Source organism: Electrophorus electricus, chromosome 3 (assembly GCF_013358815.1).
Source record: "Electrophorus electricus isolate fEleEle1 chromosome 3, fEleEle1.pri, whole genome shotgun sequence".
Classification (NCBI taxonomy): domain Eukaryota; kingdom Metazoa; phylum Chordata; class Actinopteri; order Gymnotiformes; family Gymnotidae; genus Electrophorus; species Electrophorus electricus.
In genome coordinates, this window is record NC_049537.1 from 26,515,001 (window position 1) to 26,530,652 (window position 15,652).

The 15,652-nt window shown below is 39.0% G+C and overlaps 1 protein-coding gene across 1 annotated transcript in view; it reads right to left on the reverse strand.

Moving 5' to 3' along the window:
- rtn1b (reticulon 1b) overlaps positions 1-9,436 on the reverse strand; it is a 32,316-nt gene extending 22,880 nt beyond the window's left edge. The window contains exon 1 of the mRNA XM_035524342.1: positions 9,042-9,436. Coding sequence (XP_035380235.1) covers positions 9,042-9,255 — 214 coding nt within the window. The 5' untranslated portion in view covers positions 9,256-9,436. The remainder of the gene's footprint in view (positions 1-9,041) is intronic.
- Between the last annotated feature and the right edge of the window lie 6,216 nt (positions 9,437-15,652).

The following is a 15,652-nucleotide window of genomic DNA, read 5'->3' on the forward strand; positions in this document are numbered from 1 at the left end:
GTCTGGCAGAACTGATAGGAGTAAATCTGATTAGCTGCCTGTTCCTTACATGACAAAAAAGCCAATAAATCTTGCCTTATTTCCGACCTCTCTTTTTATGTTCACAAAAAGAAAGTTATTGACTTGCATTTAAAATATGCTTGCACATTGCAGTTGCACTGCTTGTCCACAGGACACTTGTCTGGAAATAGAGCACACATCCTACACAAAGGGCTCAGTGCCATGACTGTGCTTGGCTAGAGGAAGGAACCAGAATGCCCTGGTGAAAACAGCAGATCAGATAACAGCTGAGAGAAAGCCATCAGAGTACATAACCTCGGGTTAGTGTGTGAAGTGATGAAGTCAGACCTTCACACATAATTGCAAAGGTCAAGTGTGCAAGCACCCATCCCCCTTTGGCTCAGACAGTGATTTCAGGCCTTAGCTGCAGAGCTAATGTGCTCTGGCTAATCACTCCTCCCCTGAAGTCTCAAGGACTTGGGGGGTGGAATTACAGTAAGAGGATCCAGGAATTGGATGAATGAAAATGCAAGGCCCAAGGCACAACATCACCACCACTTGGGATATTTCACTGTCTGTTCTGAGGTTTCCCCACAGTAGGTGGGCATCAAAAGAACAGACCGCACGCCTCCTGGTGTCAGCAACGTCCCACAACCTTCTGAGATCGAACCGCTGAGATGAAAGTCAAAGCCGTTGGTGTGAGGAAGATACAGAAATGAGAAGCAAAAACGTCTGCGTCTGATGGCAAATCCAAGGAGTCAGAAGCACAGGGTTCAGGGTGAGGAGAGCAGCAGCTCAGGCGTAGGATCCATAAACACAAGTAAAGCAGCCAGGAGGTGGAGGAGAAAGGCTGCTGATATTCCATAACAGCTAGGGATTAAGAGCAGAGCAGGAAAGCAGTAAAATACATTTTTATAGGACCCAGGGGAAAAACTGATGTGGCCTCTCTATTTAGTGGTCCTATTAAGATAAGTGACAAAGGTTTCCAGAAGATCCTTGTTACTGTGGGTCTCATAGCTACTCAGCATCACAGCTATACAGATTAGATTAGCTTCATGCAATGCTGTATCTCTGACCAGAAGCAGCATGGCTACGATGCACCTCACTGCATGAAAAGCAACAAAGCATAAACATGGAGACAACTCCATGAGTGATAACTCAGTCACTCCTTTTCAACTAATTTCTTATGATTTCCAGTATCTCCCCCTTTTCAAGCTTGTTTCACCACCAAAGGTCAGGCTGGGATTAACAGGCACACTGAGAAGGTATAGACTTACATTTCCGAAAGCATTAGAATATCAAACAGAAATTTTATGTTAGCAATCCTTCCCTTGAGAAGCTACTAGAGGGCTTCCTTCCTCCAGTCTGTGTTATTTTTGGTAAGTTCTGTGCTGGTCTTTACAGGAACGCAAAAAGTAGGAGGAAAGGAGATAGCCATACTAAGCTTCCTTTTCAGTTTTCCAGCAAAGGTTTGCATATTCACATATGAGAGAGCAAGATCGAGAGAGGGAGAAAGAGGGAGACAGACAAAGATAACAACAGATAAAGTGAGACAGACACAGACAAAGGGAAAGGTGAACTTCAGGGAACACCACCATGTGCCACATGTCCACATTCCCCTTTAAGAAGACTCTGCTTTTAATGTCATGTCAGTTGACATTAGCTCATCTGAGTCTCAAGGTTTATCTCATCTCAGCAAATTACTGCATCCTGAAGGGGATGTGGAGAGCAGCACAGCAGGACAGGCTGGCGGAGGCAGAGACAGGCTGGCTGTAGCAGAGACAAGCTGTTTGTAGTAAGGCCAGGCTGGCTCTAGCAGGGACAGGACGAGGCTAGCTGTAGTGGGCACAGGCTGGCTGTAACTGGGACAGCCTGTCTATAACGGTCAGAAGCAGGAACCCAGACTACAGGAGCTAGTGCTAAGTTTCAAACACACACCAGCTTCCCTCATCTTCTCTCAATTTTCCCAGTATAAAGGTGTTTGTGTGTGTGTGTGTGTGTGTGTGTGTGTGTGTGTGTGTGTGTGTGTGTGTGTGTGTGTGTGTGTATAATTCTTGATTAGAGAGGACACAGCTGTAAGGGGAAAGACCAGTACACTGTACTACAACCCTCCTAACAGCTATAAATAAATGAAGACAAACACCTGAAGGCATGTGATGTGCAGAGTCCATCTTTAACCATTCCACTGTGTCAATAAGAAAATCCATAGTTTCAATATATATGCTTGAGTCGAGGGCTGAGTGATACTTCAACTGTAAATGACCTTCACATTCTTCAGCTCAGAGCCCATGTCTAAAATTCTCATTCAGACTATGCAGACTAGGGTGAAAATAAGCATTTAGACCAATTGAACATATTTTGTTGTTTTCTATTTCACACTAGCATGGAGTACCATCTGCTACCGAGTGGAGATCGTGCTAATCTTGCACATGGCTGGGATAAATGAGAAGCACATGCACTGACTACTGCATAGGTGCTTTGGTGGGTAGGACTAGCAGCCTGACTGAGTGCATCTTAATCTCATTTAGTAGATTGCTTTCTTGTAATGCACCTTTTAAATCAATGAAAGTCATATTTAGCAATAGCTTGCGATGATTAAGCTTTGTGCACAGGCTAAGCCAGACCTTAGTTAGATCCTTCGTAAAAGGGAAACATAACAGATGTCAAGGTGACTTCAGACAGTATTACAAAGAGTGCAACCTTAGAAAGTGTTTGCGTCAACAGTGTTTGGTTGCGGGCAACCAGAGGTAACCATAAATCGTAGCATTAATAAATCAGTTGACTATACCTCTTGAGATCAGAAATTTCCAATGCAAGAAATTTGGGGGTATGCGGCAGAGTGGAGGGAGGGGGTTGTTGTCATCTTTAAAATGTTTGTTTGGGGGGGTTGCCCTTAAAAGTTTTGACAGGCAGGAAATAATCTAACCATCAGCAGGTCTCACTGGCTTATCTAATTATTGGGAGGTAGGTGGCAGCCATTTAGGTGGCAGCTTTTATTTATTGCCACAGCAACAAATCAAATACAGTCAAAGCAATAAACCCAATATTATGGCAGAGCTTTTTGTGATTAATTTGGTTGATGGGCTGAAGGTGACATCGTGAGATCTGTCCCAAATGTGTGAGTCTCATAGCCAATGTGTGAAAGTTCAGAGGTATGCAGTACGGCTTTATATTACTCGTAACTGTAACAGTAATTAGCCTACACAGTGAGTTTTCTATCTGATTCTTGGATTAAATCTTTTATCCTATGTGCAAACTGTGATCTTTTTCTTGTTTTCTAGACAGGATACTTGTCTTGTAATTGGGTTGAAATGATGTATACCATAACACAAACATTTCTAAATATTGTGTGATATTTTTGTAAGACCTATATGATCTCTTTAAGGAAATTTTATGTTGTTTCCTAGTGCAATATAGTCTTCCAAGTTTTCCGGGTTCTGGATGCTCCACAAAATGGCTTGCTTCCCAAAAGCTTTAAAAGGGTCTGAAAACTGATGTCAACAGTTTTCAGTCAGGCCTAATTGTTGTTTTGGACACATTTCAAAACAATGCCAGTGGGATTACATTTTCTCTGCATCTTTGTCCACTTACATTTTAAGTGTTATTATGTTTAGCACAAAGCAACAGCATTGCAGTATGCATATTTGACGCTAGGTGTATTGTATTTCATTAGAGCCCACATCCAAAACTGTCCCAGACTCTCTAATGTATGCAGCTCACTGAAGCAAATATTTTCAAAACAAGGCATAATGTCTGTGTACATTACAATTCACAGGCTCGCTCAACGTTTGAATGACAACAAATGGCAACGTTAAACATTGTTTTGAAGTAAAAATGACTCCTAATGTTTTTATTAGTGCTGAAATGCCATTTTAATGGGGGAGCTGGGGGGTTTGAAAGAGTTAGATATTTCAGGTTTTTGAAAGGCCTGACTTTGTTCACACACTGTATATGAACAGGACTTATTTCCATAGAGCACCTCTCCCAAGGGACAGACTTTGGAAGGCCTGTAAACTCTTACCTATTGTGAAAACCAAATGTTACCAGAAGCTATGACAGAACAGAAGAAACCCTCTATTTACACTACAGCAGCACTGTTTTAGTCAGTGGCTACACTAGGGGTCTGGCATCTTGTGTTTCATTTGAAAATTAAACTTAGTAGTAAATTAACTGATAGGAAAATATAATTTTTAACTTTATGGTCTTTAAAAAAAACAAAGGCAGTTGCATAGAGAGAAGAAATACTACAGAAAATGCCATTGCCATTTCTATGGGCTTTTGGACACATCACCAAACACCCAAAATCCTCAAAAAACCCATTCTGCCTTAGTACACTCTATAACATGTACCTCCGTCTCTGGAGAAACCTGGTGTCCTTTGAGAGTATGAGCAAATGCTGGATGGGCTGCTTTTGGCCGGTCCATTCTGGTTCACAGCCCAGTTCCTCCTTGTGTCTGTCCACTCCATTATTCATACACACATGGAATGGCACACTAACAGTAGCACGAGAGTTGCATTTCACCACCCATATGTCCACAAACTTCATTGCTTTTAACTAACTAGTTACGGTGCACTTGGAAATTTTGAATTTGGAAACTGAGTAAAGGTAACTCAATTAATCCCTACCTGGTTAAATAGAACATAGTAATGCACTCACAAATTAGCACAAATTAAAATGACAAACTGCAAATAAAATGATCAAACCTTGTAAACAACGATTTGTGTTTTCTACAGAAAACAGAAACCAATCATTGTGAAGATGGTCTTTAACAGCAAATGTGAGGAAGCAAGGCCACCCTAGATGACCATAAGTGCGCTTGTACTCTGGGTGGGTCGTCACATCTATTTATCCATAAACCTGCCTTAACCCTCCATCGTTTGGAATGGGATTCAGTGCTAGGGCTGTTGATCAATAGTGATGAGCATGGAAAAGCCCATAAGGTGAAACCCGGAGGTGTTTTTTCCAGCTCCATGCAACTTTGTGTCAGTCAGGCAGTAACATGAAACAGGTGACTAATACAGATTTAAGATGGCTGTTGTCAGTCACTGTGCTATCTGCTTGCTTTGGCACTGACATTGAGCACTTTACTTGCCTTTGTTTTTTATCTGTTTGTTTTTGGCTGATAAAATGGTCCCTGTGAAAAGTGTGTTCTCTCTGTGATGCTAGAACTTCTCTTTTTGGTGCAGTAACGAAGGCCACATGATGTCAACGAAATTCACTGGCTGACTGACTATCAATACAGCGGAGAGACTGATACTTCTTAAGGCAACTTACAACTCAGATGTTTTCCTGTGGGTATATTTTGTGAAATAAATGATCACTCATATTAACTGCCAAGCATGTGTTAAAAGACTACTTGTGAGTATGCTGGCACTCTCGCTGCATCCATCAAGCTCATGAATTCAAACATGAAACAGTTATGTGACAGAGAATAATTATTAGCTAGCTGAATGTGCTTTCTATTTCCAAGACTCAGAAATCTTGGATGAAATATAATACCTTGACCCACTCTTAGTAGGGTGTATTTGAAAACAATACATTTGAAAAAAGTAAGAAAAGAAGCAAGTAACAGATAGTTGAGATTTTAGTATATTACTAGATTCAGTCTATTTATATCAGTTAATAAGTAGGCAGATGTGAAACGTCATAACATAGACAATGGTATAATTTTCCGTAATACAAATGGCAAGTACAAGACTTTGTAAAACTTGAGGCACTTGAGGGCAGAACAGAAAAGACACACAAAAAATAAAGAACAACAACAAAAAAAAAAAAACAGTGAAATGTAACCTTTAATGTAGTGAAATGTAGTGATAATAAGGACATGCTATGCCTGAAACAGTCACAGCACCATCCATGATTACATTTAGCCTATGATTTGGTGCTTCATGGTGCTTCAACATTTATTACAAGAATGTGACTCTTTAATGCATTGATATTGTTCCTCTCATTTAATGTCTAAGTCTATCTTTTGTTTCACCGGATCATGATTGTGACTCAGTTTACTAGTCAACTCAGAAGGAATTATTCTGAGTGTACCCAATGGTTAGTCAAAACAGAATAATATTGCATTTTTTAGTCCGAAATACAGGTGTAGCACTAAATTACTTGTCAATGATGCTTGTACTAAATGACTTAGCCTGCATCAGTGATGTTGGACCCCCAAGCATCACTGACACTCATACTGGAGTGGACAGAACAACACATCTGCACAGTCCATGCTTTCACACAATTATGCTAATTATTTTCTTGAAGCATAGACTCTATCATTCACTTCATTTGTAGTAATAACACTTAAAAATGTATTGCAAGCTAAAAATGCATTTTCCTGTCCAATGATTATGAGACAGCGCTGAATGCCAACAACTATTTTAGTAAAATATTTATGTAAATAACTACAAGCAGTTCTGCTTGCACATGTCAAGTGAAAAGAAATACTAGCATAGAGGTTTGATGCTGTAGGCGCTGATATGTGTGATGCGAGGAGGCTACACAGGATGCGGGGACGAGTCATCAGAGACAGAACGATATGTTTATTGGAACACAAAACAAAGACCGCGCAGCACACTGGCTAGCGGTAGATCAAACACAGACCAGGCAGCAACGTTACCACAAGACCTCATATACACGTACATTAATGAACTAGGAACAGGTGTAATACACAGGGGGGCGTGGCCATACACACGAACACACACAGAGAGGCGTCTAGGAAGTGGGGGCCATACCGTGACAATATGGATGCCAATAAGAAGCATTTAAAATTAGCACTGAAGCAGTTACTTTTGCTTGTGGTTTGAACTGCTTTATACAAATTTGGCAGCAGCTCAGCAGCCAATTCTAGAACTCTCCTTTTCCATGTAAAACAGCCATTTCCATGTAAAAGACCCAAGTTGAAAGGGCATTGCATAATCTTCCTGGCAATTGGTAGTGCTCTAGCCTAATAGCCAACTGAAATTGAAGGTCACTATACTATAAATGGTTCTTAAGATAGTTCCATTTATATCAAAATAGCAGAAGCAGGTGTTATTCCTGGACAACTGTAGACCCAAATAGATTTCTTAAATCCACCGGTTTATTATGATCTGCTTTTTCTACATTACTCCAAAGCAGCATTAGTCACTGTGTAGAATCTCTACACTGTGCTGAAGACCCTGATTCAACTCATTCAACAGCATGATAACGACTTGACTTAGCTATGTAATAAAAACTAACATGGGTTGAGCTACATATAACAAAATTATATTTGTAATATGTAATGATAATTTAAAATACTTACAACAAAATCCTTTATTACTCCTTTAAAATAATCGATTTCATATCATAACGACAGCCTTCAATTGCACATGAAGCAGGATATGATTATTTAATGAGTAATCAATATTACCAGTTGGAGTCACTTCCTATGAACACCATCTTGAAGGAAGAGAGGCAAACCATAAGTTTAAATTCATGGTCTTTAGTTTCCCATTAGCCACTCTTATAATAAAACCAATACAAATCAATCAGCACAGCCTACGACACAGAAAAGCAGCGAGAGGATGAGAGGATGTCCTAAACATACTAACTCAAACGCAAGGACCTCTAGTGTCTTTTTTGTATCTGTGAAAAACCTTTAAGACTTCTGTAGGCAAACGTACAAAAGCCATTAGCTTTATTTTTTTATGGACAATATTATCATTAGCAATTAACGGCTCAAGATATGCAAGATATTAGCGGCCCCTTATAGCAAAGCTATTTCAGCTAATTCCACCATAAAAGTCAGTTCTGGTAAGAGCCTATGTAAACTTTGAGTAAACGTATTATGCGTTTGAAAGAAGCTTTAGAAATGAAGTGTCAATCGTTACAAAGCGATGCAGATACACGTATGCACCTGTATGATATGAAAAGGCGGCTATCTTAACCTCGATTGAACGGTAAAGGAGAAAAAAGTCACGGTACTTTACAAAGAAAAGACTCAAAAATGAACATGTTCTCTCGCTTTCTGAGCTCGACTAATTCTCTTTAAATATTTGCTTTCGTATTCTTGCTCTTAATTTTCGGAAAGACAAATAAGTACACTTGAAATATAGGAAACATAGTATCATAGTATACTGACATTTCTTTTCATACAGGGAAGGCCAGATTTTTTTTAACCATTAACTAATTCTTAATAGAATTTATGGATTGGGAGACGTTCAAGTTCAAGTTCGGTTTATTCGTCACATACATAGTCATACACAGTATAACTCGCAGTGAAATACACGTTGAACATGTATCAGCTAGACTCAAGAAATACATTAATACGGTTAGCACCCATTAATGAATAAATGTTGAATCTTAATGAATGTTAATGAATGCATGTTGTTCGATTACAAATTTAAAGGATGGTTTACGCGTTACTTTAATGTATCCCCCAAAAAGCACGATGAACTGATGCAGACAAACCCCTATTCACTAACTTAGCAATCGAGTAAGCTAACCCTAGGTTACCTAGGTTGATGTTATAACGTTAGTCAACGTTATCAGATGCGTTACTCAGAATAACACAAATCAAGACGCGTTACTCCCAATAACATCTATGGACTCTAAACTTGCAGATTTCAGTATTACGCTATTGTGCGGCATAACGTAATAGGTTATAACGTCCTGATATCGGCTATCTAGTTAAGTATCTAGCTAACCTAGGTTACCTAACTTAGGACGACCTAAAACCGGGTTGTGCAGACAAAAAGAAAAAGAAAACTCTTAGCTCGTTACTTTTAAAGTTATATAACGCTAACTTAACTTATTTAACCTAGCTGTCTTAGATAGGTTAGCTAGTTTATGTAACTAACAACCTAACTTGCTAGCGTTAATGGAGTCCTGTCCATGGGCCTTAGGCGAAAGACAAACTTAAGACAGCAAGCAAACCACTGTTATTCACCGTAGTTCTACATAAACTATCGCAAGTTTTGGCATTTGCGAAACGCTGCTATTAGCTACAGCTAGTTCTGTTACATGACCAACTAAAACAGAAACATAACTTAAGATAGCCAGGTTATCCATCTTACTAGTCGGTTACCTGTAGATGCAGTTTCCATGGCAACGGGGAGCGGCTGCCGGTTGCTCTCGGAATTGTTGAAGTGTTTCTGCTCTCCTGACTCGCCTTTCAGCTGCCGCTCACCCTCCAGATCCTGAAACCGGCCTGCGGTATTCCCAAATCGACCCACCTTCTGGAAATCGTCTCCGTACCACCCTCCGTCTAAACCCGGCTCCTCAGTTGGCTTCACGGACATGCTGCTGGAGTTGCTAGTGAAAGTGTATCGCTGCTAGCAAAACACCTCAGACGCACTGTTTTATTGGAGCAGACGACAAACACACAAAGGACGGTTTCCAAGACGAGCTGGCTACCTATGTCGCCGTCGCCAGTGTTTTTCAGAGCTCTCTCTCTCTCTCTCTCTCTCTCTCTCTCTCTCTCTCTCTCTCTCTCTCTCTCTCTCTCTCTCTCTCTCTCTCTCTCTCTCTCTCTCTCTCTCTCTCTCTCTCTCTCTCTCTCTCTCTCTCTCTCTCAGAAGCTCAAGGAGGTGAAAACGGCGTGTTTAGTTCAGGGTTTCGCACTGACGTAATCCTGTCTAAGGATGGGCAGTGGGGCACGGATTTAGGATGGAAACACATTCCGTTAACTGTTTGCAAACGGAAAATTGTTAGCTAGTAGCCTACAACTTTCTTTCCATTTTAAGTGTCTCTTTGTTTATGTTTTTGTTTCTCTTACATTTTCCAAAAAACGAATTACAGAGGAGAGGAACGCTAATAAAAGTATACTCAAATATACGACAAATGGGCTTTTGTAGCGATCTATTTGCCGACTTAATCAAGTATCAAGATAATTATATTTCAAACTGAAGCCAAAATGATCGTTAATTTAGGATTTTTTTTCCTAATCATAATGCAGTCGCTCTTATATTAGTATATTTTTATAGTTGGAAGTTAAAGTTGAAAGTCATTGAGGGAATGGCGCCATCTTGTGATTACGTGCAAACAATAGCATTGCTTTTGGAAATAATCCTGGTTATATTTCTTAATTTTAGACTATATTTAAAAGCTTCAGTCCTTACGAACCACAACATAGTTTGTAGTCTCACCAGCTAGTTATCAAGTCTTTCACTAGCTGAACCACATTTCTTAGAGCAGAAAAAATATAACCTGTGCAGAACTATCACTTTCAAGAGCTATAGCCGGAGAACCCTATAAGAAGATATATTAAACAAACTGTAGTGTCTGGATGTTTTCCAGGTTCACTATAGTGAACATGACAGACATGGGGTGTGTTTACACCAAAATGTGTCAATAAACATTTGTTCTGTTAGCCTAATTATATAAAATGCCTTTTAACAAATTATAGTGTTTTTATGCTTTAAATGTTCACTGTATTTTTACACTACAGTGTTTTTACACTAGATTGCTTGTACATGTCTATGTACATGTTTGTTCTGTTAGCCTATTTTATTAAACCACAGCCAAAATTGTGCCTTACTTCACAAAGTGTCAAGGTTATGAAATCCATTAACATAGCTGTCACGGAACGCTCCCCTCGCCACTGGTCACGTGGTACGGCCCGCCGCGTCTTTGTCACCAGGCCCCCATGATAGCACACACCTGCACCTGATTTAATGTGTGTCTGTGGGCATCGGTGTTGGTTATTGTTCGTGTCGATGTGTATCCATGTATATATGTTCGTGTCGCATTGTTAATATCTACATTGTTCTAGCTAGTTATGCGTATCCATGTTCACTGATTACGTTACGTGTGAGTGCCACCGTTGTCTGCGTTATATGTCAATACACGTCTGTTTACGTCGAAGGAGTCTGCGTCCTGCACCCAATAGCTTGTACAAGTGAGTGGTTTCAGTTTTAAGATAAGCTCGGAAATGGAATTTAGTGAGTGAACATTTATGCCTTCCTGACAGCCAGTTACTTGTTTAGAATAATCAGGAAATTAAAGTAGTAATCACCTTACCACTAGGCTCTACCTTTGACTTCAGCAGCAAACACATTGGACTGTGGACTATTCTCATATGTACTGCCTTTTTGTATAATTGACAAGCATACAGCAAACACACATGTTATTGATCTCCAAGTCAGTGTACCCATAGGTACATTATAATTCTAAATATAATGCTATTCTCCATTGTCAGTCACATGTTTTCAGGATCTAAACGAACCCTTGGCGAACTCACCTCTTCTGAGCGAATACACTTCCCTGACTCTCATCATGCTAGTGTTTTGGCCCAACCTATATTATCAGGACGTCACGATTTCGTTCTCTGCATCATGGCTCCCATGGCACTCATGCCACTTGTGTGTTTTTGTTTTAGTTTAATCTCCGCCCTGTCTGGTGGTATGTAGGCTGCTCTGTGCCCTTTTGGGTCCTCTTCTTAGCCCCTCGTTAGTTCATTTCTACCTCTGGTGTCCCTTTTATTGTAAACGCAGGCAGGGTTTTTTGTTTTTTGTTTTTTTAGTTTGGATTGTTTTCATGTGTCTACCTTTTGGTTTGTTTGATTTTTCTTGTTTTTGGCTCAATCCTTAGATGTTTTTTTGCTTCCTTGCCATGTACTGGCTTTGAATCTTGCTTTGGATTTCTCTCCCTGTTGCTCAAACACTTGCATCCTGTATGTCATCATTAGGTATTTTCATGTTTGTTGTCCTCAGGCCTATCAGAGCATTAATACTCCATTCATTATCTTTGTCTTTTTCCTAATTTCCTCATAGTTTATTTAAGGGGTATTTCAGGTTCATTTAAAACATTTATTGTTTTAATCTGTGATGCTTGTGGCTTGATATTTATGCTAAATCAGTGGCATTAAGCAATTAGAAAATCTGTTCTCTTATTATTAAGGATTCTCAAAATTTTTCATGTTTGTACTCTAATACCAGGGTTGGAGTATGGAATGAGTTCACCAACTGATGTTTTCATTGATGCTTCTTGCCTTTAGGCAATGATTTGTCGGCCTGTTCCCAGATCCAGCCAAAGATGCCGTCAGAGTTTAACCTTTTAAAAACCACTGGACACTCACTTTTTAAACCTGGACACCCACTTTTTCGATGCTGACACCTTATGCTCATTACATGACATCATCTCAAATGGAACTTGTGAACCTCAACTCCACATACACATATCAGTATTTTGAGACACCACTCTTTTGAGAGCAATACTGAAAAAAGATCGGACAAGTGGGAGCTCTATGGTGGTGCTACGATTGTAGACAGTGCTATAATTCTAGACAGCTTTTCTTTCAAAAAGTTCACTTTTTTTCAAAAGTGAATACATTTGCATATTCAATTGTTGAATCCCATGTCTGTCTGACTGGACATCAGTAACACTAATTAAACTGATGCTGGGACCTTTCACCTCCTCCTCAAGAGTGTTGATGTTGCTGTCTGAGTCATGTTCAGCAAAATACTGCTCGTAGGCTTTCTCTTGTCTTTCCTTCTGTATAAAAGTATCAGATCTATTATTTAATCTAGTTATTAAATTCGTTCCTGTAGGTCCAGTGATTGGACTACTAAGACAGGGAGCTAGCTGTTTGGTCCAGTGGTCAGATCTCACGTCTACCTCCCTGGGTTCGAGCCCTGGGTAGGGTGGCTGCCTTCAGCCTTTGTTACATATGGTGTCACGCGGGTTGGCAGTAAGAGCATTGGTAGTGTGCCCCAGGTTGATGAACTGTGAGAGGATGATGTAGCCAAGTGTGAGGACCCCTGATGAGGGGCATGCGAATGGCCCTGATGGAAAGGGCAGTTGTGTGTGGAGGAACATGTGGACTTCTGTCTGATCAAGTGACCATCTAACAAGTATATAATCCAGCTTTAGTACATCTCTCTTGGGACAGATGCAATTCTGTCTGTATTCCTATGAGAGCATAATCTGAAATGATATTAACATGGATTAGCAGAACCACTTTAATCCCTGCCCATGTTCAATCCCTCGGCCCAATAATATGTAGCACTGATGATCACATGATGATTTTAAACATGAGAATGAATCAGCAAAAACACTATTATTATAGCATAAAAAGCTATATGTGATGAATTGCAGCATTGCAATAGTTGATAGTTAATTAGGTTGATTGGAAAAATGTTGAGACAAACCATAAAAATATATAAAATGTTTTTATAAAACGTAAAAATCATATTAATGATTCATTAATTATTAATAATAAGTAATTACTAATTTGTACAGAAACGTAACGTTTTGCTGACCTATATAGGTATTTTGTAAGCACACTGCTATTAGGAGGTATTAGTACTACTCTACAAATTTAGATTTTCAGACAACAGTGCAGAAACGTAAATGTCCACTAGGTGGCCCTCTTACATGACCTTGAAGAATGCCATAGCGTTCAACAATTATGAATCAAAGAGCAAACTGTTTCCCGAGGAGGTCATGCTGGTATTTACTCATTTTTGTGATGTACAGCATGATTGAGTTTTTTAATAAGCAAATTCTCTGCACTTTGTAATTAAAAATTCCTATATTCTAAAAAAAAAAAAACCTCATGCAAAGGCATTAGTCCAACATTGCTTGTATAGTGTATATTCTTAAAAGTGTCAGAAAGATTTACATTAGAAAAATGATGATTAATGGGAATAAGATGTTGCTTATGCATCAAGGGGCATCAGTGTAAGTGCACATACACACATACCCACACCTTCTAACTTAATTTGCATTTAACTCTCTTGAAATAACCACACTAGCTAATAACAGAGAGCACATTTATTTCACATTAGTGGAAATGAGCAGACAGCACATTTTCTGGTCTGCAGTCAAGAGTTTCCCTGTTTAGTTAGAGCAATGATAACCCATCTTAGAAGGGGCTGCAGCCAGAGCTAATGACCAATCAAGTGAGAGGGCTCTGAATTAATTCATGCATGTATGCCTACACTTATGCAATTTCATGCTAAGAGTGTTCATGTGGAATTGTATGTTGTATAGCTACTGGTTTTACCTGATTTAAATACCATTTGCATCTAGAGTCTGAACAGCTCACTCATCAGTGCCCACAGCGCAACAACGGTGCTCTTTCTCTGCCTCTCCATCTCAACCTCCCGATTGCACAGTGTTAAGGACAGGGATCATCAAGATACATTTAATGATAAGGAATGTGCCAGGCCATATTTACATTTCCTTGACCCCGGAGGTCAGAGGGAGAAAAAAAGAGAATTTGGAAGGAACAAATATAAATGCAAGAATGAACCTCTTCAAAGGTGACTGAAATATTTGATGATGTACCGATTTACACACACAAACCTTCTTTTTCAGAATATCTAAGCACACTTAATTAAGTACAAATTGTGTGTTTAATTCTGTCCTTGATGGTTAAACAGTAAAAAGCGCTTCCAACCAAATCCTTTCAAAACTTATTTGAATGACAAAAAGAAAGGCAAACCTGTGAATGAAGAAAGTAAAGCCTGATGTCTAAAATTAAGGTTAAAGCAGTAATGGTAAACATTGTTCCATCATTTGTTTCACCTAATGATGAAAAACAGCTTTGTTAAAACAGCTTTGTTAAATGTGAATAAAATTTGTATGTCAAAAAATCCTGTTAAATCAATTTGAAGGATTTAGTTAAACTACATTTCCCATTACATATTGTCCTAAATAGACTAGATCCTCTAAATCCATTGTTGAAAATGTTTTTTTTTTCACTGAAGCTGGTCTAATGGAACAAATGACAAAAAACTTTATTTGATGTGTAGGCTATTACAACAATTAAAAAATAAAATCGAGCACCAGTTAGGAAGAGTGAGCTGTTTTTGGAATTAAGGGGACTTTGGGGAAATGACATGAGGGAAAGATAGAAAATGATTAGATGACATCGTGACAGCTCTGTCCCATATAATAGTAGTCTCATACAGGAAGTGATGCTCCATTGTTTTTTTTTCCCCACAAGGTAGAAAAACAAGAGCTTAGATGTCTATTTTTGATTGGGCCTTTAATCTTAAAAGGAATTCAAATTGCAATATTAGCAATACATTTGGAATTATTATTTTGCTGCTATTGCTTATCATCCAGCATGGTCTGCTGAGAACAGGTTACAGCATTTGACAGTCATTATGAGAACAGGTTACAGCATTTGACAATCATTATGAGTTAAAAGCAATGTGTGTGGTTTTATATGTGATATGTAATGCATCTGAGTACATGCTGGTGCTAATTCTGACCATAAACCCATAACTTGTTTGTTGTCAATTTCCCATAAACACAATTTATGCATTTAATCCATACCTAAAGTAACTTTATAACCTATAGTTATTGGAGAAAATGACAGCATGTACATGCTCAACAGAAATACATAATAAAGAAACAGAATAAAGCATGCTCCCATATTTTGCTAAAAAATATCTAGATGACATAAAAGCCCAACTCCCACATTATGAACTTATGAACCTAAAATCTCAAGTCTGCATTATGAATTGAATGCCAGACACAAATGTTCTTCTGAACCAGAAGGTCCTCCTACAGGGACAAGTTGAAAAACAAAAGTGTTTGTGTTTGTGCGAGACTTGTGTATGAGAATGTGTGGGTGAGTGCACAGTTGAACCAGCTGTGTATTAAAGCACTATGGCCTAAATCCATAGATTCATCTAAAACAGATAAGAGCGCAACAAGATTGCTCATAATGATTCAGTCCATAAT